The 22,240-nt window shown below is 41.5% G+C and overlaps 1 protein-coding gene across 1 annotated transcript in view; it reads right to left on the bottom strand.

Annotated features, from left to right (window-relative positions):
- Window positions 1-858: 858 nt before the first annotated feature.
- LOC105448629 (mitochondrial distribution and morphology protein 34-like) overlaps window positions 859-22,240 on the bottom strand; it is a 71,360-nt gene continuing 49,978 nt past the window's right edge. The window contains exons 3-4 of the mRNA XM_011687309.1: window positions 9,731-10,033; window positions 859-8,349 (exon numbers count right to left, since the gene is read on the bottom strand). Of these exons, the coding sequence (XP_011685611.1) occupies window positions 7,912-8,349; window positions 9,731-10,033 (741 nt within the window). The 3' untranslated portion in view covers window positions 859-7,911. The remainder of the gene's footprint in view (window positions 8,350-9,730; window positions 10,034-22,240) is intronic.

Below are 22,240 nucleotides of genomic sequence, written 5' to 3'. Positions count from 1 at the left end.
ATATACGCGACTCCACTCGCCTTTACGACGTATATAGTTTCCGCCGCGCATCCACCCGCCCCTCTTTTCCTGCCACCCCCACGTATACACGCGCCATTTTGACGGGGACTTGGGTCTCTCGGTCTCTCACGTTCATTAAGCGACCTCGCCCGCCGCGGATGCGGACGCGTTTAAACAACCGTAATTGCGCGTTCAACTCGTGCGGTTCTCCCACTGCGGCAAAACCACACCGGGTTTGCTAAACGTTTCAGCTTTCACTCCGCCGTAGTCCAGTTTTGGAGAATTACTTCCTACCTATCTTTCATACGCATCTCTTTCCTTTCATAACGCATAAATATTTATGTATCTAAATAATTCAACGAGAAATTATATTTATGAAATATTTATCAGAAATGTTTAGTAAATATTAGAAATATCATTACCTGCTAAAAATATATTTAAAAAATAATATTTATCGTTAAAAAAAGTTTGTTTGAATTACTAGAAGACATAATTAAAAATTAAATTAATGCATCTGTGAGGAATTTAAGATTTATCATACACGTTTACGCATATAATGCGACCTTAATTGTTGACTTATGATATATGCAAAATTTTATATTGACAACTTAAAATAAGATTTAGCGGAAAAAATGTGCGGGATATAAATACGAGTTTTTAGAAGTTCAATTTACTCTGTTATTATATACATATCGCTATCGCAGCGAATTCTCTCTCCGAATCAACAAATAAATTATAATATAATTGTAAAACCTAAAATTAGCATGCACATGTTTGCGTCTTAGGAATGGGCGGATCAAGGAAACAGGTGTCTTCGTGAAATAACTGCCGCGCAGAAACGCTTCGTCCCCTCTGTACTTTTTTTTGTCAAAACCGTTTTCTTTATTTTGTAGAAAACTGCGTGATAAGTACACCAATAATCTTGCAATGTCGAAGTGTTGCCGATTTATATTGGAGGCAGGGACGGGAAGGGCTGCCCGCGGGCTTTCGGTCTTTATCAAGCGCCTCAATCGCGATTCGAGCAGTCTCCCCTCCCGCCGGCCCCGTCGTGTGTTACATTGTTTGCTTTTTCTTTTTTTTTCCTAGCAAGCCAGAGCAGTGAACAACGAACATGTCTTTTTCTTCTTTCCCTATGTGATAGTTGTGGTACGACTCTCTATAGTGTATAAAAAGAACTCCCTTTCATATCTCTCATTCTCTCTCTCGCTCTTTTTCTCTCACGCGCTCTATCTCTCTCTCTCTCTCTCTCTCTCTCTCTCTTTCGCCCCGCCATGGCGCGCTCGAACGAACGTGACTCGCATTCGAAATGTGTAATTTCGCAAGCGCGACGCGCCTCTCTCCGAGTGCGGCACGAACTCGCGCGATCTCTTCCTTTTTCCTTCTCTTTCCGTTCTCCTTCCCATTGCTTCTCGCGACGAGCCGCGCGAACTGTTTTTTTTTTTACTTCGAGATGAGATTTTTCTTTTTAACTTTGCATCTTGATTTTTTTTTCGTGTTACTCTCGGTAGAAGCGATCTACTACTTTAACACTGTTCCTACGACATCGATTGATTACGTTAAAAAAAAAAAGGAGTCCTGATTTCCGCTATCTCTTTCTCTCTGTCGCTCTCTCTCTCTCTCTTTCTCTCGCCCGCTCTCGCGCATTGCCACGGTTGAACAATTTTTTTGCTGTTTGAACTTGTCGAATGACGCGACAAGTTCTGTCTTTTATTTCTGCCACGGAACTCTGTACACGCCGGAACGCGCATTGACGTTCAAAATGTCAGTCGAGAAAAAGATCGTTTCAAAGTAGCATTGTCTCTCTCAGTGCGATCTAATATATGTATACACGTAAACCTTTTAAAGTAGACCTTTATATATATGTGTGTGTGTATTTGTGTACGTGTGTGTACTGTGTATGTATGTATATGCGCCACATACATATATATATTTTACATATAAAGATCTATTTTATATAAAAGAAAAAATATATACTTAACTACATAATGAACACTGAATTTTCGAGACAAATCTTTTAACGCCTATGCAGTTAAAAGACAAAGCTATCCCTTTGAACGCTTTTTCCCGACATGTAAGAAATATGAGAAAGCGTATATTCCAATATGTACAAAGTTCAGTGATTTCTGCCTTTGTCACGCTCCTCTGCAACGCACTTATCTCTCTCTCTCTCTCTCTCTTTCTCTCTCATTCTCTCTGTCTCTCGGATAACACTTTTGAACCGATAAGGCGAGCTCGTAACATGACTCATTAATTCCCTTCGTTTTTTTTTGCGAGAATAAAACGGTTATAAAGAGGAGTTTCATGTTACGAATCTTCCCTTATTAGCACGCAACAGTAGGAGGGCTGACTGCAGGACGCAACGTACCTACGAACAACGGCGAGACATCATCCCTAGTGATTTCATTTGTTTAATTCGATTCGCAATTTTGCATCCATCAATCGGTCCACGTTTTCGAAGTTCTTCGATCCATTTCGGTATCATACAACGCGCGAATTTTCCAATAATTTTCAATTAAAACGTATTAAAGCAAACCAAAAGAGAACTGGAAGTAACGAAATGATTCAAGATTCACGTGGAATCTTTGCAGACCGATTGACGACAATGCAAACTCGCGAGTCAATTCGATCAGACAGATCCACGCCAAGGGTGACATAATGGGAGGAAGAGATAAGGGAAAAAAAAATTAGGCTCGATTGGTCGAAAGACTTACAGGGGTGGATTTCGCGAGAGGGACAATGGCGAAGCTCTCTCGACCTCCCTTCCACCGCGAGGGACTAGACATACCGATCTTATCAACAGTACAATTATAATTACAGCTTAGAAACGAAAGCCTTTAAAAGGGGGAATCCCCACTTTTGAACCCCGCTTGCAACCGCTCCGCTCCGCGTCGCAATTTCGCCGGAGGGAGGACGCGAATTATTTTGGAACACCTTGGGAAATCACATTGCGCCTAAGAAAGAGAGAGAGAGAGAGAGAGAGAGAAAGAGTGTGTGTGTGTCTTATCCTTTCCGCCGCTAAATTCGTCGACGAGGACGACGGTATCGGCTGTATTATCCGAATCGGTGGATCAGCGGCCGCGATCGTTTCCCCAGCCGGACGCATGGCTCAACGTGACTAGATTAATCGGCAGTCGCCGGCTTGATCTCGCGGCTGGATTTTGATCGTGCGAGAGCTGCAGATCGTTCGGTCAACCGTCTCGCTTCGAAAGCCCGTCCGTAACGATGGAAAATCAAGACGAAATTGAAAACGCGAAGCGGAGACTCTTGGCAATTGAAAATATGGTGATAAAAAGAGTTGAAAAAAGTAATTCAATCCCATCACTCATGATACGTTATTTCTCCACTGTGAATAGGTAAAAGATCGGATGTGTCTTCAATTTTGCTCTCTTGTAGCCGGAGTCTTACGGCTCTAATTGACCTTTAGTCTCCGCTTCCGCCACATTTCCGTTATCTCATTGCTTCCTCGCTCGTATTTAGCGATGGACTTTGAAACATTACGGTTTCGATTCCGCCGCGGAGTCTGCTGACGTTGCGCGCTGCTACTAATCGCAGACGATGCCACGATCAAGCCAGCGCCTCGCGTGATGATGAGATTGCTGAGAATGGAATCTTATTTGCTCGAAGTGCGGCATTTGATAATCAGTCATTTATCAAATTCGCTCAATTCTCGATAACATGATGATTGAAACTAATTAAATATCACTATTTCTTTTCCTTTCGAGCGTCTAAAGCGTTTGATTGATAATTTTGTGAGTTGAGCAGTTTTGCAAAATGATTAGTATATACAAAGTAATATGTAATTCCGATTTTCAAATCGCTTAAAATAGCAATCTCGAAGGTTGAACCGTGAATTCGGACGGGCAAAAGGATATTTTCAACAGGATCGCTTTCGTTACTCTCTCTCTCTCCTCTCTCTCTCTCTATCTCTCTCTCTCTCGTGTCGAAAGGCCACGATTATATTCATACGTCTCGCACCTCTCATCAAATCCCAATTAACAAATTGCTAGATATATCACGATGTCTGATAGCGATAATAGTAATCGACAATAGCTTGCTAAAAATTTCACTTCGCCTAGAACTTATCGTCTAAAATATCTCGCGCTCGCGCGCCGTCGTGTTTTTTTTTTACAATTCAATCTAAGTCGACGACGTCGCAAATTTAACCAAAAACTTGCACAGGACCCATCGAATTATACAGCACTTCCTTTTCTCGAATTCACTTCTGTTCTGCGCTCTCGTCCGCATTTCGTTTTCTCCGCTCGTCACAATCCATCCGCTTTCCCAATACGCATGTACATACAAATTATATCCTTCCTTTTGCATACGGAAGAGAAACGCGCGCACGAGACAATGAGATTGTAATCAGCGAAGAAGGTGAAAGCGAATGAAAGGGCAATATAGAAGTGAGAATTCGAAAAGAAGAAAAAAAAAAGAAACATCTTTGCCAATATTCCTTCTCGATCGCTTCGCTCCGTACACGCGCTAATTTTTTTTTTACATAGAATACAATTAAACCTCGCCGCCTAATATTGCATGCGCGTGAACACATCTCAAAGGTGAAACAGAAAGACGATATTTTCTCCCTCGACTCTCGCCACACAGCGACATTTTTAATGAACATGAAACGAAACAACCGTCGCCGTGCGGGGCGTAATATGCCCGGACACTTTCACACACAAAGATTAAAATTTTACAATTTTCCTCTTGGGAAGAATTTCGTTAACGATGATTAGGACCTCGCCGTCAAGATGACATTACACTTTCACGCACGTCGAATGCTGAATCTTGCTGTGTCGAGCGATTTGTGACGAAATCGCGTCGCGGATACGCACGGGCGGTGGTATAAAAAATGAGAGTTTCGTGCACTTTTAACGGAATTCCGAACAGTTATCTAAGGGCGCCAACCCGGCCATTTTCTCGGGAAACGAAGCGGAAGCTCGCGAAATTAACGCCAACGAAGTGCACACGAGAGATTATTCCGCTCTACGCGTGCCACCTGCCTTCCTGTCTCGCGCATTCCTCGTACGCCACGCACGATCCGTAATCACAAAGGGAAACGTATCGGTATAATTTCATTGCAATTTCTCCCTGCGTCGCGGACCCTTAAGAAATACAATAATAATTGGTGACTTCTCATGAAATAATCGAGTGATTCGCTCTGTCTCAAAACTGAGATTCAAAGTCGACAAGGCGTTTCCGCACAAGCATTACACATAGCCGATATTTTGATCTTAAAATTTTAATTAAACCTCTATACTTTTACGAGAGACAATACTAGAAATATTTTAACAGTAATTCCAATAAAAATTACGTGATGGTTTAATGATTTGCAAAACTATGGGCCGTGTAATGGCTATTTAGGCAGGATATTTAACATATTCGTTAAAGTTTGATATTTATTCTATCGATTTTTGAGAATAAATTATACTGAAATGTAATTATTTGTTAAAAACGCATTAGCGAATTCGAATCCTCGTTCGAGCAGAACTCGTCCTATTTTGTCAAAACTGAGGCCTTATCTATTTGAATAATAATAAAGATAGCGTTATGTCGGACACAGGGGCGAGCCATGCGGAACGCGAAAGGGATGCGCATTCTCATAGATTTGCATTGCAAATGTACTCTTGTATGCACGCCGCCATTACAAACGTACTCTGTCTGCAAAACAAATGTTTATCGAACAAATAACGATCATTCGATTCTTCCTCGATGCACGAATGCACTATGGTCGATCGTTAATTACCGGTTGTATTAACGTCGATTGGATTTAACTCAATATGGCGTTGATGAACTAAATTTTCCTTCTTTTCTCTTTCTCTGTTGTAGTTACACGAATAGTTAACTTAATAAGAGATGGGCAATTGCTAAAAAGCAAGAGTTAGTTAACCAGAAGTATCAATGTAACCGTGACGAACAGTTGCATTTGTGTTTTCCTCCCTGTATATTACGACATAAATCTAATCTAAAGAGAAAGAACTTATGCGATAGTTAATGCAATGCTGATTAGGGGAATCATTAATCCTTTCCGTCCCAGCTACTTGAGTTGCAAGAAATTTCGAAAATCTCACTTAAAAATTACTCTAAAAATTACGCATCGATGTAACAGACGACCATTTGTTCTCTCTTTTTACTTTTCATTTGAATAAATTATCAGTACATCGATTTTACTACTTATAATGATTACGATTGAACATCTAATGATTACGAACACATAATCTTTAAAATAAGAGATCGACGAATTTCCCTTATAATTATTTCTAATCTCTATACCGGAAAAGATTCAATGTTACTGATTGCATCAAGTGCACATATGTAGCATTCGAGGTAGAACATATTCAACACTTTGACTTTGCCAGAAGAATATACATTTGCATATCGGAGGTGTGTATGTGTGTGCGCGTCCCATTATAGTTTCGTACGGCCGGCCATCTCGTGTTTTTTTAATGGTATGCGTGTTTGTAACGTATGTTTGATGTTTTACTTTTAAATCGGTATGTAGCATATCATTTTTTTTTAGTCGTAATAAGTATATTGATATTGAACTACCTAGTCTAATATGTACAGAGTTCCCGTTTTCACTCTTGGCACTACATTATCCCCCTACACAACTCCTCACACGCATACACAAACACGCGCGAGCGCGCGCGCGGATCCCGCTCTCTCTCTCTCTCTCCCTCTCCTCTCGCTGTCTTTTTTTTTCTTTCCCTTTTTTTCCCTCTCGACCCTGCAATTAGCCGCGCCTCTTGCGCGTCTTTCGTTCTACTCGTTCCGCACACGCGCGCTTGCATTTACTCGTACGCACGCCTGGTCTCGCACTCACGCAACCGAACGAATTCGCTCATACAACTCGTGTCCCGTTCGTCCGTTTTTTTTTCCTTTTTTTTTTCCTGTTCTTCACAACCACCATCGCGTGTAACCGCACTTGCCCCGTCCGGCCGTCGCGCAGCAGCCGCTCGTCGCGAATAAAATGTTATATCGACAATAAATAATTTACTAAGTCTTCGTCGCGATGAACAAACTTCCGCGATGATTCGACGATCGAGCCTCCCGATCGAGAGCTGGAAGAGGGTGACCGGCGGATCCGCTCCGATTTTTGCCGAATCGGTATCGCGCGAGTAGTCGCGAACCTCGCACCCCGTTTCACCTCGAAGCGAAACTTCTCGCCGTCCAATTCCCGGACCGGGGAGCCCCTCGTTCCAGGGTAGGCCATCGCTTCGCGTCGCGCGTTGGTAACGCCACTTTTCCACGCTTTCCGGGCTTCGATCGCCCCGTCCATTCTTCCTCCCCTTCCATCCTCTTCGACGTCCGACGCAACATCGTAAATCCTCGTGCTTACCGCTTCGAAATAATCTGAGATCTAGGCTAGACACTGGCCGCGTGTGGAATTGCACAATGGGACACGTCAACAACGGCGGCGGCGACGGCGCATCGATTCTCCCGGTCGAAAAAAAAAAGAGGACAGGCGCGAACCAACGCACGGCGATTGAGCGCAGTCTTGATGATTGATTTGACTTTTCAGTCATTACAGGAGCCGGCTTCTCTCACACTTCCGCCGGCCCTCCTTTAGGCCACGAACGGCGACCCTCTCTTTCTCTCTCTCACACACACATTCTCTCTCGCTTTCTCTCATTATAGAAGAACGTCGGAAGAATGATTCAACGAGGATACCATCGGCCGGGAGGATATTATATTCTCTCGCGTGTATGCAATACACGTTGTTGAACACGATGGAACATGATCGATGGAATTTATCCTATGTTGAAGCCTCTCCCGTGAGTCAGTCTTGAAGGGCGTCGTCATTGTCGTTGCAGTCGCGCAGAACAATCTTGAGAACCATCGTTCGTTCTCGAGGTCGGACGATGCGGCTGCGACAATGACGACAACGGCGTCAAGGAAGGAGGACGCCGCGGATCAGACCTTCTGATGGAATTGCTGCTGCTGGGGTTGCTGTTGCTGTTGCTGCTGCTGCTGCTGCTGTTGCTCTTGCCGGCTTTCGTCGGTTTCGCAGGGCACCACGGTGATGTTGGACAGATTGCTACTGCTCAGATTACTGCTCACATTACTACTGGACTCGGAATAACTGGAAAAGGGCGGTTTGTTGACCGGCATCGACGTCGACGATGGCGTCGTATGGCTCGGGAACATCTTGAACATGGAGCGTGCGGTATTTAACAACAAATTGCTGCTGCTGGGGCTCTGACTCCGCGTCACCCGGTCGCCGGGCATGTCGAGCAGTCCCGGGTGGAGATGCTGGCTGCTACTTGGCGTCCGATAAGGCGGCGGACTCTCGCTATCGAACACCGTGCGATTCGGCGGCGCCCGCACGCACTTCTGATAAATCTCGCTCTCCTGAAAACAAGAAAATTCGTTATAATCGAGCAAAGGATAAAGAACAGAATATCCACGCTCTTTGAAATTTAAGATAATTGAGCTTAGGCTTTAATATTTGACAACATCTACATCGATCATCTTATATCGGATATATGCAAGTTTTTTGCAGGTTTTATTTGAACATGATTAATGTTTGAACAAATAAAAGTATATATTTTTTTATAGAGCAGACATTTATGTTTGCTTCATAAAAAATTATATTTTCTTAATGCGCAGGTCTTTCTTGCAAAGAAAATAATTAGTGCAAAAGTGAAAACAAAGTCAAAATGAAATTGTAATCATTTAAACTTCTAAAGGATTCGAAATAAGAAAATACAAGAAATTGCTTTTAAGAATTATTTTATGACACGAAATATATATGATAGAAAATTAATAAAATCATATTTTTTATTTGTGCTGCATATATGTGTATTAAATTCAGGCTTTAAATTAATAATATAAAAAACAAAATATTTGAGCGTATAAATAAATCATAAGCAAACATAAATAAATTATAAACATACGCACAAAATTAATTTATTGTAAGAGAATTTATTTATTTTCTCATTCATAACGTCAAGATGCTTTGCAGAAATTTTTAAAATGTTAAATTTATAATTTAAAGTTAAATAATCAATTCTACATACAGTTTGAGATTTAACAATTTTAAGTTATTTTTTTACTCTCTTATTTTATATATCTTTAGACTATAATTTCTAGAATGTAAATTTGTATTGCAGTTATGAGTTACGGTGATTACGGTAGTTTTAAATCGATCGTACTTCAAGCGCGTGTGTTCGAAGTTTAATATTCTTGCTTGCGTAACGATGACGAGGCATAATGAGTACTTGAACCTGAGAATTCGCGGAGGGACAGGAAGCGAATAAATAAATATGTTTTTCGGTCATTCTCCCAACTGTATAAGGCAATGGACAGCGAAGACATGTGTCAACATACTGCAAGTATAATCTTACAGCGTTAAACTCGTCATAAAAGTAAAGATCTGGCAATGCTTATCAAAAAAATTACTATTCACGATTTAGAGAATAATACGTTGTCTTTTAAGAATAATAATATTGAAATTCTTGTATTTTTAAACGATAGTCTGCGACGCTATAATGGTAAAAATAGCAACTACGAATTCTGGAGAAAACGGTCGTAAACGAAAACACTTAAAAAAAAAAACGAATTCTGGAGAAAACGGTCGTAAATGAAAACACTTAAAAAAAAGAGAGAGAAATAAAGAGATCTGTTCTTGAATGGTTCGAATCCTCGCGGGCATTCGCCGAGTCTGTCAAGCCGCTCGATCGCGCTATTTCATCCGAGTCTCTCGCCCCAACTCCCCGCGCTTCTCTCTCACCTGTTCCGGGTTGCGAAGGTGAAGATCTGGGTGCGCCCCGTACGGATGCTCCTCGCCGTCCGGGAGCTCGAGTCGCGGCGGCAGATTGAGGGCGAGATCATGCCGGACGCTCTCCGCGCGGATCGCGCGATCCCTCGCCGCGGCGATCATCACCGCCTGTATATCTCGACGTCTTCTGGTATCGTCGCCATCGCCACCGCCGCCGCCGACTCCACTGCCGACCGCACCGGCGGTCGGGTCATCTTCCGCCGATGCACCGCGTCCGCTGCTGCCGACCTCCATTCCTTGGCTCACCGACAGCATCTGCAAAATCGACCATCGTGTTTACGCCTTTGAAAAAATACGCGGGATGTGTGTAGCGTGGTACATCATATTATCACGCGAAAACATCGAGATGTTTTCGATGCATCGTTGCAAAATTTCCGGTGCTGTCAGTCTAACGCAACGATATTATTATCGTTCTACTTTCTACAGATAAAAAGAAATGGCTACATTTGATAGTAAAAAGCATCACTGTGAATGGCTGAATATTATTGTCTTCAGAAATCGTTTGATGACGATGATGTACAATTTAATAAATCGCGACCTCCATCAATTTTTTTTGTTATTCTTTCAATGATAAAGAAATCTACAAAAGGTCGGAAATAGCCCTTAATACGATTAGTTCATCAAATGTTTCGAGATCACAGAAAAAAAAAGATTCCAAATTTCGTATAATTCCGGCGGAAGGTATTCGTGTCGAAAAGTACGAAGATGCTCGTGCCGTATAAAGCGCGCGCATGTGGTGACTGCTATTATCCGGCGCCGAGGAAAAGGGTTGCGATCGTGAGCCCTCCGCTACGGTCGTGAATAAATTAGTGCAGAAAATGAAATTGCTCGACCATTCGATCAGGAGAGCGCCTGCTATACGTGGATATAGATATTAGTGCCGTTGCACTCGGTTCACGTAAATAATTGCATATAAATCATATCATTATATCCGCAGGATTAATTCCTCTCTGTGATGTTGATTATTCATACAATCGAACGGACATTCGAAATACTTTTTGATTCGTGATCCCGTGTTGTCATCGTGAAACACGGGAAACGTGCGCATCGCTTTAAAGAAAAATTATCAATTCATACATATGATAAACATGTGCACTGATGAAAATGCGCATTTTTTATAGGAAGGAATAATAGACAAAGATATTTTTTATTCGCAAAATTGATTTCAAACGGCATGCATTGATTTGTAATGATAAATTAGTCTTGAACCAAACGGTATAAAGTTCATAATGCAAACACAATTCAAAAGTTATGAAAGTGACTTTGACAATTCTTCGAAGTTCCTCGGAAAGATTATTTAGAATTAACTAAAGGTTTGAAACTAATTAGCCGTCTTTTTCTTAGATCTTGCGTGATTCTAAATTTTACGACATAATCCCGACAGATTTTGTATAATTCAGATAATTGCGTCTCAGGTAAAACCTCGATTAGCCGAAACTCAATCGTTTTCTCTTACTTTCAGCGAAAATTTCTTCGCTCGTTCCCTTCGCGGATCCGGTTTAAAACATCTGCTCACGCACGCACGCACGCATACGAGACGCTCGTAAGAGGCGGGCCGAGAAACGTCACGTCGTGACAGTTGACGGTACCACAGGATGGCGTGGTCCGTGCACACCTCGAGAAGTAAAACGGAGAAGGTCGTACGAGCTTCAAGTGCCGACGAGCACGGCGAAAGAACGAGGTCGCGTGCAAACGCACTCGCGACTCGCGCGCTTTCCTTTTCGTTCCGCGTTGCGTCTTCGGGTACACGCACACGTCCGTTCAATTGGCTGTAGATCGAAATAGATCGATCGTCTATGCTGCGACGACCGTGAAAGCCGTCGTCGCGTGTCCGGAAGTTACCTCAATCGCGATGTTTAGGACCAAATTTATAGATTTTTCACATATTTAATTACATAATATATTGACGTATATCTCTGATATTTTGATGTATTATATATTTCTTTTTTTTTATGAGACAGAAATACAAATTATTTCTAAATCAATGCTACCGCTATGTTAAAAAAATAATTTTGCTGCAAATTTACTACAAGCTCTACAATTGTATTGATTATAATTGGATGAATCAGATATTAACAGAAATAATTTTCAAAAATCTTAGTTATTAATTAGAATAATATTTACAATTATATATTATATATTTATATAAACAATATATTGTGATTAAAAAAAACAGGAAATTCTGGAGAAAATTCTTTATTTCTTTATTGATTTTGCTTCCATAAGCAAAGATTTCCAGCCGCCGCTCTGTGCCGAAGTTAACAACGTTTCTGATATGATTTTTATGACAATTTGATCGCGGTTTTTCGAGCGAAAGAGTCGACGCGGAAGTCTTCCTCCCTCGCGAACATTCGCTGGCACGTGCGCGCGTTAACGACTGATGGGTCGGTCGGTCGGTCGCGTTAAAGCTTTAAAGGGGTTTTCAGCACCCCTCCGCTTGCATTCTCGCGCTCGTCCGAGGCCGTCGAAAGGGAAAGCGGAAGAGGGATGCAGTAGCGGCGGCAGCGGCGGCGGCAGCGGCGGCGGCGGCTGTTGCTGCGACGACAACAGAGCGAGGGTGCGCGGCGGAGACAGCAACGACAGGAGCGACTGACACACAGAGGGATGAATGCTCGTTCGCGCTGCTCGCGTACCATTCCTATCGATCGACTTGCAGCATAACATCACGCTCGCTCGTTACCAATATAATGCAGATGCGCCGGGGGCAAACCCTTCGATCAGAGATATGCGGATATTTTCAGAATCGCTTCGCATCGTATCAAGCGCTCTCGTATTCCGATAACGCTATCTCGCGCGATACACGCTTTGTGCAAGTTGTAATTCTTGTTGACTTTCGTCCACAAATTCTAAAAGATCATAAATTATGAATTTATGATAATTGCTCGCGTCTATATTGTCACTGCTTTTTTGATATAATTTTATATAATTCTCTTTGGAATTTTCATTTTCCTCATATTTAACGTGTTTTATATCTAATGCATCTATCTCGTATTAATAAATTTTTGTGAATTTATATACTTTGTTCTCCACTTTTTATCTTTGTAAATATTATGTTACTACTGCTATTTATAATAATTCAAAACAAATAATTAGGCGTACTGATATTTTTTAAATCGCGTTTCTAAACGAAAAACTTATATAAGAGAGTATCTTTATTATTTCTGCAACTTAAAAGAGAATTTCTTTATTATTTCTACAAAAGAGTTTTCTTGATGAGATTAAAAAGAGTGAAGATCTTTGAGATAACACTCTTATATGAAGAAAAACAGGATGCTAGTAATCCAAAGAGAAACTCGTCCGAGCGTATATATTTCAAAACGAGAACCAATGTCATTCTTCGAGTAAAAGGATTTATTATATGTGCCGAATATAGGAATACTATATTTGGTGCATATACGATTTCCTTTCATCTCTTTTCGAGATGAATTTCACGCGATTCTAATTCAAAACTGACAGAGTAGTTGATGGATCATTTGATTAGACTTATATCGCATATTATATTATATCATATCGCAGTTGTCACGACGTAACACGAGCGTTATCCAAATCTCAACCGAAAATAGTTCATTACTACTCGAAACGTTAATTTCGATACATAATTCCACAAATGAATCTATGATGGAAATAATTGTAGAAGTGAAGCATCTTCTGCGTCTCAAAACATTCTGCAGTCACATGCAGAAACAATTTCTAAAAAAAATCGGATTTTTTTTCTCAGCAAATAGACCTAAGTGGCCTGAAAACATTAAATCGAAATTGCCTTCATTTTCGTGCACGCGCCGTTTATTATTAGATGACATACTGTTATATTTCACGTTTCCGTATACGTGTATTGTGTAAGGATTGAATTTTTCGCGAGGACGAACGTCGTTGGCCTGGGCGAGAGACGAGCACAACCCGGATACGCGGAGGACGAACGAGAGAGGATGAAAGAGTGACGAGAGCGCGAGGTCGTTCGGTCGATCGATCGGAGATAGAGTTAACCGGCGAGCGGCGAAGGGACCGGAACTGCTCGCTCGGGCTGATGCCATCGGTGCTTGAAACGCCATAGCGGCTCGCAAAAGCCCCGCGGACGGTGATGTTGTAACGGACTTTATGGCTCTCCCCGAACCACGCTGGCACCTCGGTGGACCATAAAACCGCTAGTCGCCTGTCGCAGTTGCACAGGCTCCGGCTCGATACCGCTGCGCTGCGCTCGGAAACGTGACACTGCCGTCATCGTCGTTCGTCCTCGTCCCCGTCGTTCGCCCTTCCTGCCCCCCTCCTCTCCATCGTCGATCGATTGAAATTGCAGTTTCAGAAAAGGGTAAACTTCGTCGCATCGATCGTTCGCTTCGCAGATATTATACGCCCTCCCCGAGAAACTTACACCTCCCCCCGGAGCCCGGAGCTACACCCTCTCCCGGGACGTCAAAGTCACCCGGCGACGACAAAGCGGTATTTCGAGGAACTTCGTGGATGTAACTTCGCGCTCGCGAACACACGCGTTCGCGATTCCAACGATGCCGGCAGTTTACGCCGATCGACGAACCGCCGCATATCTCGCCGTTTATTTTCCGCCGCTGAGATAACGGGACAATATAATCGAGCGAATATCGAAATCGAAAGCGAGGATATATCTCGTGAGTAATTGCTGTTGATTGGCCGATAATTATAAATAATTGACTTTTATTCTGCTGACTAATGGATCATACTACCGTGACCGATTTAAGAAAAAGAAACAAAAAAAGAGAGAAATATTCGTATCTGAAAAGATGAGAAGAAATAATTTTCTTGGACTTTCAGAAAAAAAACAATGTTTGCGGAATATAAACACGAGAGTACGCATTAAGGCATTTTTCTTCTCTCTTTTTTTTTGCGAGATTTTTTGCCATGAATGTTTTCTACCGGAGACAATCGGCTGAAAATAATTTTTTCCAGAAGGTATTTGCCAAAAAAAAAGACATAATATTTGTCTGAAGTTACCTATACGCAGTTCGATCAATGTCGTGCTTCGAAGCTCATGCCGACAAACAACGATTAAAATATACGTCAAGCCAATCGCACGTCGCCGATAAAGCGCGTATAATTTTTGACGTCCGCGCCGCCGCTCCGTGTGCGTCTTTTAGATTACGCAATCTCCTCGTCGTCGTCTTAATCTTACGCCCGTTGCAAATATTGTGTTCGGGCGAAGTGCACATGCACTCTTCATCACCCTATGATGCTTCAGGGCGGGCGAAAATGCAGTTTATAAGATTTACTACATGTAACTATCAAAAATAACATGTTTATTATCATAAATATAAAATAAGAATAAGAAATAATTGTAATAATACGCACAAAATACGTGCATATCTTAAAATGTTGAGATATGTATCTTCGAATTTCCTATTTCTACGTTCCATTCCGTTAGAAAAGATATTAATCGAAATATCTTCGCGTGAAATATGTCATCGTTCGCCGCGCCGATCTCTTTTTTTTCCTTCCTTTTTCCGAATAACGAGAGCTAAAATTGAGGCGTGTCACGTTCGTGTGCACGACAACTGCTTTCCTTTCGAAAGAGCTTCCGCCGACGTTATATCGCAATCAATTCGCGCATCGCGCAGACATCTCTTTTACGATTCTGGCCGGCGATACTGATCCGACGATAACAAGCTGGAACGCCGCTCGTAAGTCTTCTTACTACCTGCTCCTGTCACGATCGCATCGTACAAATCGGATTCGGCGTGATTACATTTGTTTTTGTTTACCCGGCATCGTTCGCAACACCCACGCACTTCAAATGATCATGAACGACTATTTGCTTATATTATTTAATCGCATTTATAAAAGAATAAATCATAAGAGGACAATTTCGATATACGTATACAACAAATAATGAAAGAGAAGAGCTAAAATACGGCCGAGGCTAGATGTTGATTGCCTAATAATATCCTTAATTTTTAAATCTTGTAAATTTCAGCTGTAGTATAAATTGCGTGCCGATTATACTACCGGTCTTCAAGAACGTAATCATAACTTAAAGCTGAAATAATATTATATATCTATCAAATTGGATCTTTAATCATAAAGGAATTTTTCTAGCAAGAAAATCTGCGATATTTCGTAATAATCAAATTGCAAATTAAAAATATTTACATATAAATTAGAAATAATATTAAAATAATTTTTAGTTATCTGTAAAATGTTAATAACGTTTAAAGTATCGATATAACATTTTACTGCGCGTATTTAAATAATGCAACAAATAAAATAAATTTTTCGATTGTAAAATTACATGTGATTTAATCAACACGCTTAGGAAAACTGCAACGTCTTAAGAATCGCTGGCTCGCAAAATGCTTTTCAACGTCCTCATTGTCGTTTTCGTCTTCTTCGTTGTCGTCGTCGTCGCCGTCGTCGTCGTTTGGTAAAACGTATCGATCGAGGAGAACGTGCCACCCTGCATGAGGGCAATGCACCGGGGATACATCATGCACTCGCTGTAAAGCGCTGCGACTATACTTTCGCAGCACCTGCTAACACCTTCGCGCATAAAGGTCGTTCTAAAAAAAGAAATCCTTCCAGCGCGCGAAACGTCAGTTTCCGAACGTCGCGTCGTAACGAGAAAACGTATTTCGCGCGAAGACTTGCGAAGAATTAATTTTACAGGATGTCGTACTTGACATTCATAATGCCCACGTTAAATGATATTCACCTGCGTGAAATAAGAATTTTTTAAATATATGATTATATTTATACCTTTCATATATGCTTTATCTTTTTATATACAATACGAAAATCACTGACAACCATCGGTTTTATTTCGCGTTTATTTCATCCTTATATCACGTTCAATTTTATAACTTCCTAAAATAATGAATTCTATATCTCAATCCCGTTCTAAGGATTAAATATTTTACAATTCGTTAGTTAATTGTTAGCCTTTAATATTTCATAATCGGAGAGATTTCAAAATATTAATCTTCCCTACGATAAGAGTCTTTTCTTTTTTTAAATTACTAATGCATATAAGAAAATTCCGTAGATCAATGCTAGAACAAAGATCGTGGATTTCGGTACGCACTATATGCGAGTAGCACTCGTGGCTGAAGGATTAGATTAGATTTCCGCGATATGTCGGCTAGTGCCATTAGAGGCGCAGCTCTAATCTGTTGCGCGGCGGTAGTATTTTGTCCGCGACGCGAATGTAATCGCCCTGCCAATTATTGTTATCACTCAAGGTCGCAAGACAAATTGGTTCCGCCGTCGCATCGCGGCGTTACGCCGCGCCGCCGTGCCGCGTCGATCTCATTTCGCGACCACGAACATGCTCGTAAATTTTCCACGAATTGCTCGATTCTTGCAAGAAATTTATGATCGCATTAACTCGCCACCGAAAAGATGAGATCGATGCGAATTATGAACAGATCGTATGGGGTTTCGGTAATGCAATGATATGTAAATGATAAATATACCTACATGTAGTTCCAGCAGTAATACATAGAAATTAAAAATGGAGCAACTTCTAGATTAAGGCTCGAGTCATGATTCTTTATAGATAATTACGATTATCTATATAATTACGATGTACGTCACATGATTAATCAAAGAGCAAAGAACTATCGCAGCTTTCGTTAAAATCGTCGCATGTGCGTTCGCATATCTCCTGCTTCACATACTCATTTTCCATTGAATCGCGGGCAAAAATTCGCGGCATTATCGGTGAGAACGGCTCAACGAATCGTACAACGTAAATAACTTTCGCTACAACGGCTCTCGTAGCCCATACATAATTCCTAAATTATCTGTTGCGAGAGAGAGAGAGAGAGAGAGAGAGAGAGAGAGAGAGAGACACGTATATATTTTAGATGTATTTCTTGGAATTTATTATGAAGTCTGATTGGACGACTTTTGGGGTCATCTCGTCTGGAGAGTTTTTATATATAGAAAGAGTTAAACGCTATCGATTTTTTTGCAGGCAGTCTAAAGGTCGATGATCAATGACTCGTTTGTTAAATAAATCTCTATTCTTCAGAGATACATTCGGAGAATAGTATTAATCTCTTGAAAAGATGACATTAAGCTAATTATAGGATTCAAATAAGAAAATGAAATTTATATAATAGTGTTTCTTAAATTCTTAAGAAGGTAGATTACGTGTTATAATAAAGCTTTAAGTTTTACAAGTTTTTTTTCTGTTTTAACACGGAGAACTTAGTTTCTCTCTTGCAAAACATCGCGATAGATCTCTTTCTGTATTTTGAATAAAGAAGCGATTCCGATAATGCGCTGGACAGCGCAAAAATAAAGATGACTTAAATCCCTTCTTACGTTCTTCGTTAGTCGTGACGTAATCTAAGTCTACGCAATGAAAGTGTTTCCAAGATTTCGCGAATGACTCGACTTCAATAAACAGAACGGATCAATTCCTCGTTCGTTCGACGCGCAAAACGAAGCGTATTAAAAAAACAATGTATCTCCGATCGCGGCGCTACATTGCGTTTGAGCGAGAGAGACGTAGGAAGAAAATAAGAGCGACGAAGTCAGAACCGTCTCCGCTTCGCGATCTGCAAATACATAAAAACGGCTGTGCTCGCATGAATGTGAATACGAGGGGGAAGGAGGGAGCTGAGAATGGGGCGCGGATATAAGGGGAACGCCAGCGATAAGGGGCCGGATTGTTTCGACTGCTTCGGAATAAGTGCACTCCTCGGATCGAGAAAAATCTCCGAGACAAAAAAGTCACGTCGACGATATGACGGAGTGACGGCAAGCCAATGTCGAGCAAACATATCGAAGTCCAACGAACGCTACGAGAGTAACTTCGACTACGACTGTATATGGGAAGCGTATGCATGAAGAAAAATCAGCAATCTAAAATTTTGATGGCAAAAATTGAAATAAATTTCTCTGTGTCCTTTAATGTTGTACATTATTGAAATCGCTTCTTGATTGAAAACACAGAAAGAGTATACGTTGCAATTTTTACAGAAGAAAAGCTCTCTTCTATCGATCTATTATATCAAAAATTAAAAAGCAAGTTTATAAAACGAGAATTCTATAATGCAGCCTTATGTCGCTTTATATTGAAAAGTATTAGAATTTATAAATCTTAGATAGAAACGAAAGATTTACAATAAACTCTCAAGCAAGAAAAATGTGTAATTAAATCTATGTTTCTGCAGCTAATTATTCCTTTTGTATTAAGGAGATTTTAGAACTCTTTGACGAAAAGGCAGAATTGTATTGTTGTATCGAAATTCTGAAAACGCGACGCTGACATCAGACAGAAGGGGAAGAACCCTTTTCCTTGCAATTAGTCCCATGGGGTAACAATCCCGTTAGGGTAACCTCGTCTGCTCGAAATGCGATATATACTAAATTTGTCGAAATAAAATGAAGTTTTTTTTTTCGTAAAACATTTTCTCTTTAGTAATAAGTCTGATGAAATAAAATTGTTTATTTTATTTAAAAATCCTTCGATTTAAAATCTATAAAGCTTATCATTGCGTTGTATATATACGTCACATAGAAATCGCTTAAATTACAAGAGAGATAACAATTTAGCAATAACAGCTATCATAAATTACTGCCGCTATTTAATATCTCTATGCATTACGTAATTATAAACTTTTTTTATAACCTATAGTTTTTTTTATGAAACCTTTTCATTTCCTTCTTAACGCAAACGTTTCGCCATCGAGCGACGAGAGGCGAATCGTATTTTATACAATACTTTGCCTTCGATACGAGTACGGAGTGACTGTAAATCAAACCGCTTGACGTTCTGCATTGCGAGCGAGCATAATAAAGCCCGGTACACTGCGCCGAGAGCTCGCGTTGACCCCGCAAAGAGCGTTCAATCGTGGGAAAATTATCTGCAGTCGCGCAACGATTTTCAATGTTTTAAACAATGAACTATTCAGATGGTGGCGCTTTTATAGACACGTTTCATCATTCCTCGTCCATTGATCGGCATGCCAAGCCGTTTCTTATAATACCCGTGATCAATTTTCCTGATTACGACTCAGAATATCTGCGATAATTGTCTAATGCAATCCTGTTAGTCTAATAACATGCGTGGAAATATATATATCTCATAAATTACTTCACATCTGTCTGCGTGGAAATTAAAAATTATTCGATCTCAAATATCGATTATCGTTGCGCGTTATTATAAAAGAAAAAAAAATACAATGTCGAGCATATATCCTAAGGTATTTCACGTGAAGGGTATGAATATGCAGGGATTTCTCGTGCAGAACTTGATGATCTAACGGTTTCGTTTGCGGTACGACGCGTTGCGAGCGCGTCAAATGATACGCGAACGCGCGAGGAGAAACAATCCTACGCGCATGCATCAGACCTTCCGTGAATTTCCCAATTTGCATGACGCCAGTCCGTGGCTCTGACATTGCCATATTTATGAAGTGACTAACTCCCGTTACGTTTGTATTACGGAAAGCTGCACGCAAGTTACGTCGCATATATTCGTTACGCGATCGCTCTGTCATCTGTTATTCGCGCAGACTTTTCGTTTCTCGTCAGTAACTTCAAACGCAGAACAGTTAATGGCAAGAGGAGATAAATGGATACAGCGCCGTAATTCTTAAATCTAATTAAATTAATGTCTAATCGACCTCTTGTTGATTTGTGATTCAAGTGTAAAGAAAGAATAAATCGTAGTTACATCTCAAAAAATTTCCTTTCAAGAGTTACATATTAAGTTGTTATTATTAAGTATGTAGAAAAAGTAATATTGATAGAACAATATTAGCAAAGAAAATAATTTAATTTACATATAAAGAAGAGGAGAAAAAGAAAATTATATAATTATACGTAAAATATATATTTTCCATAAAGGAATATAAAAGATTTCGGTCGTAACGTTACGTGAGACAAGAAATAAAATAACTAGCTATGCAGTTCTACGAATGATATTCACGCTGGCCGGATAAGCAGCGTGTATCGCGGAAAACATGCACGCGACCGGATGGTTCTCGGAGAATAATGAGAGGCGGCAGGATTGTTTCGAGGATTTCGAGAATTCGCGTCAGAAATCGCGTCGAATGACGGTAGCGTGTCGCGCGCGCGACCCGAAAGCTTCGGCGATATTAGCGTCGCGCCGTGCTTTGCGTCACGTCGCGTCGCGTCACGCCGCGCCGGCGAACGTCGCGTGTGTAATATCGACGACGTGTGTGCGTCTATAGGGGATTAATTACGCGTATCCGGAGGTCAATAGGCTGAAAACGAGAGAGGTAGAAAAGCGCAAGAACATGACGCAAGAACGTGACACGTCGCGTAGGTAGAAGTGCGAGCGCAACGCGCGGCGCGCGGCCCCGTATAACGTTGGTAGGTACGTATACGCGAGCACACTTGCGCAATCCGCCTGCTGCTGCTGCTGCCGCCGTTGCGTAGACGCTTCCCGTTTGGCAGAGATAAGCGTTAACGAGACCCGGATAATAGCGTCGGCGACCCGTCTAGACGCGACCGTTGCGACATGTCCTTTAAAACGCTTTACGGCGCGCCGTCGTGCTTTTTAGACCGCGATAAGTGGCCCCGGAGATACGCGTTTTTCGACGCGGAAATCGCGGCTGTGTCGCCGCGAGCTGTTCACACATATGTACTATTTTCATAAATTATTAATTTTGATATTTGGCGGACGACAAATGAACTGTTCAACGCTGAAAGAACGTTTCGTGCAATCGATTCGCACAAAAAAAAAAGAAAAAGATTATTTGATTTAAATGTGGAAAATCTTTCCTCTAGTTTTCATAAGCGAAACGCTTTTAGTTAATGGCATACCTACTGGCGAACGTCCCTTTCCTAATTTCATTAAACTTCCACGCCTTTGTATAATACGTAGAATTTTCAAGAAAAAGGGAAGAATCTCCAAAGACTTTTAGTTCTTTTATATTCGCGCGATTAAATTGAATTACCAGACGTAAGAAGTCTCCCCTTCGTTTCTTTCGACGGGAGAGAGAAAGAGAGAGCTTCGCCGCAGTTCCATTCTAATGCAGTTCGCTAAATTAGAAAATGAACGGGTGAAGATCGCGCGCGGGGTCGCGACGCACGAGTCGCTCCGCTGCGCCGCGCCGTTTTCTTTCTCGCGCGGCCGTTTACCGTGGAATAATTCAACGCGGGGCATGTAAACCTTCCTATACTTTCCCGTTTCCACTTTTCGCCGGCAGTTGCACCATCGCCCGGCGAAGCGTCGCTTTACGACCGGGAAAATTATCCCGCCGTTACGCTTTATGCCGACAGGCGTGTAGAGACGAAGGCGGTCGCGCCGCCGGCCGCCACACCGCGGCCGTCGCGCGCGCACGGAAGCGCGTGTACACTCTGTTTCTAACGTGTAGCCTTATGGACGGGTTTCGCACACGAAGGCGCGAATACATCCATTCTAGGCTGCGAATATTTTTTTCATGCAACGCCGCCGTCTATCCTCCGCTACCCCGCGGGGTGGTTGATGCGTGAAGAGCGGCATGACCCTCCCCCCCC

The sequence above is a fragment of the Wasmannia auropunctata genome, unplaced genomic scaffold (genome assembly GCF_000956235.1).
Source record: "Wasmannia auropunctata unplaced genomic scaffold, wasmannia.A_1.0 LD336083.1, whole genome shotgun sequence".
NCBI lineage: Eukaryota > Metazoa > Arthropoda > Insecta > Hymenoptera > Formicidae > Wasmannia > Wasmannia auropunctata.
The sequence above is the reverse complement of the archived record's forward strand: the minus strand, read 5'-3'. Positions and strand labels throughout refer to the sequence as shown.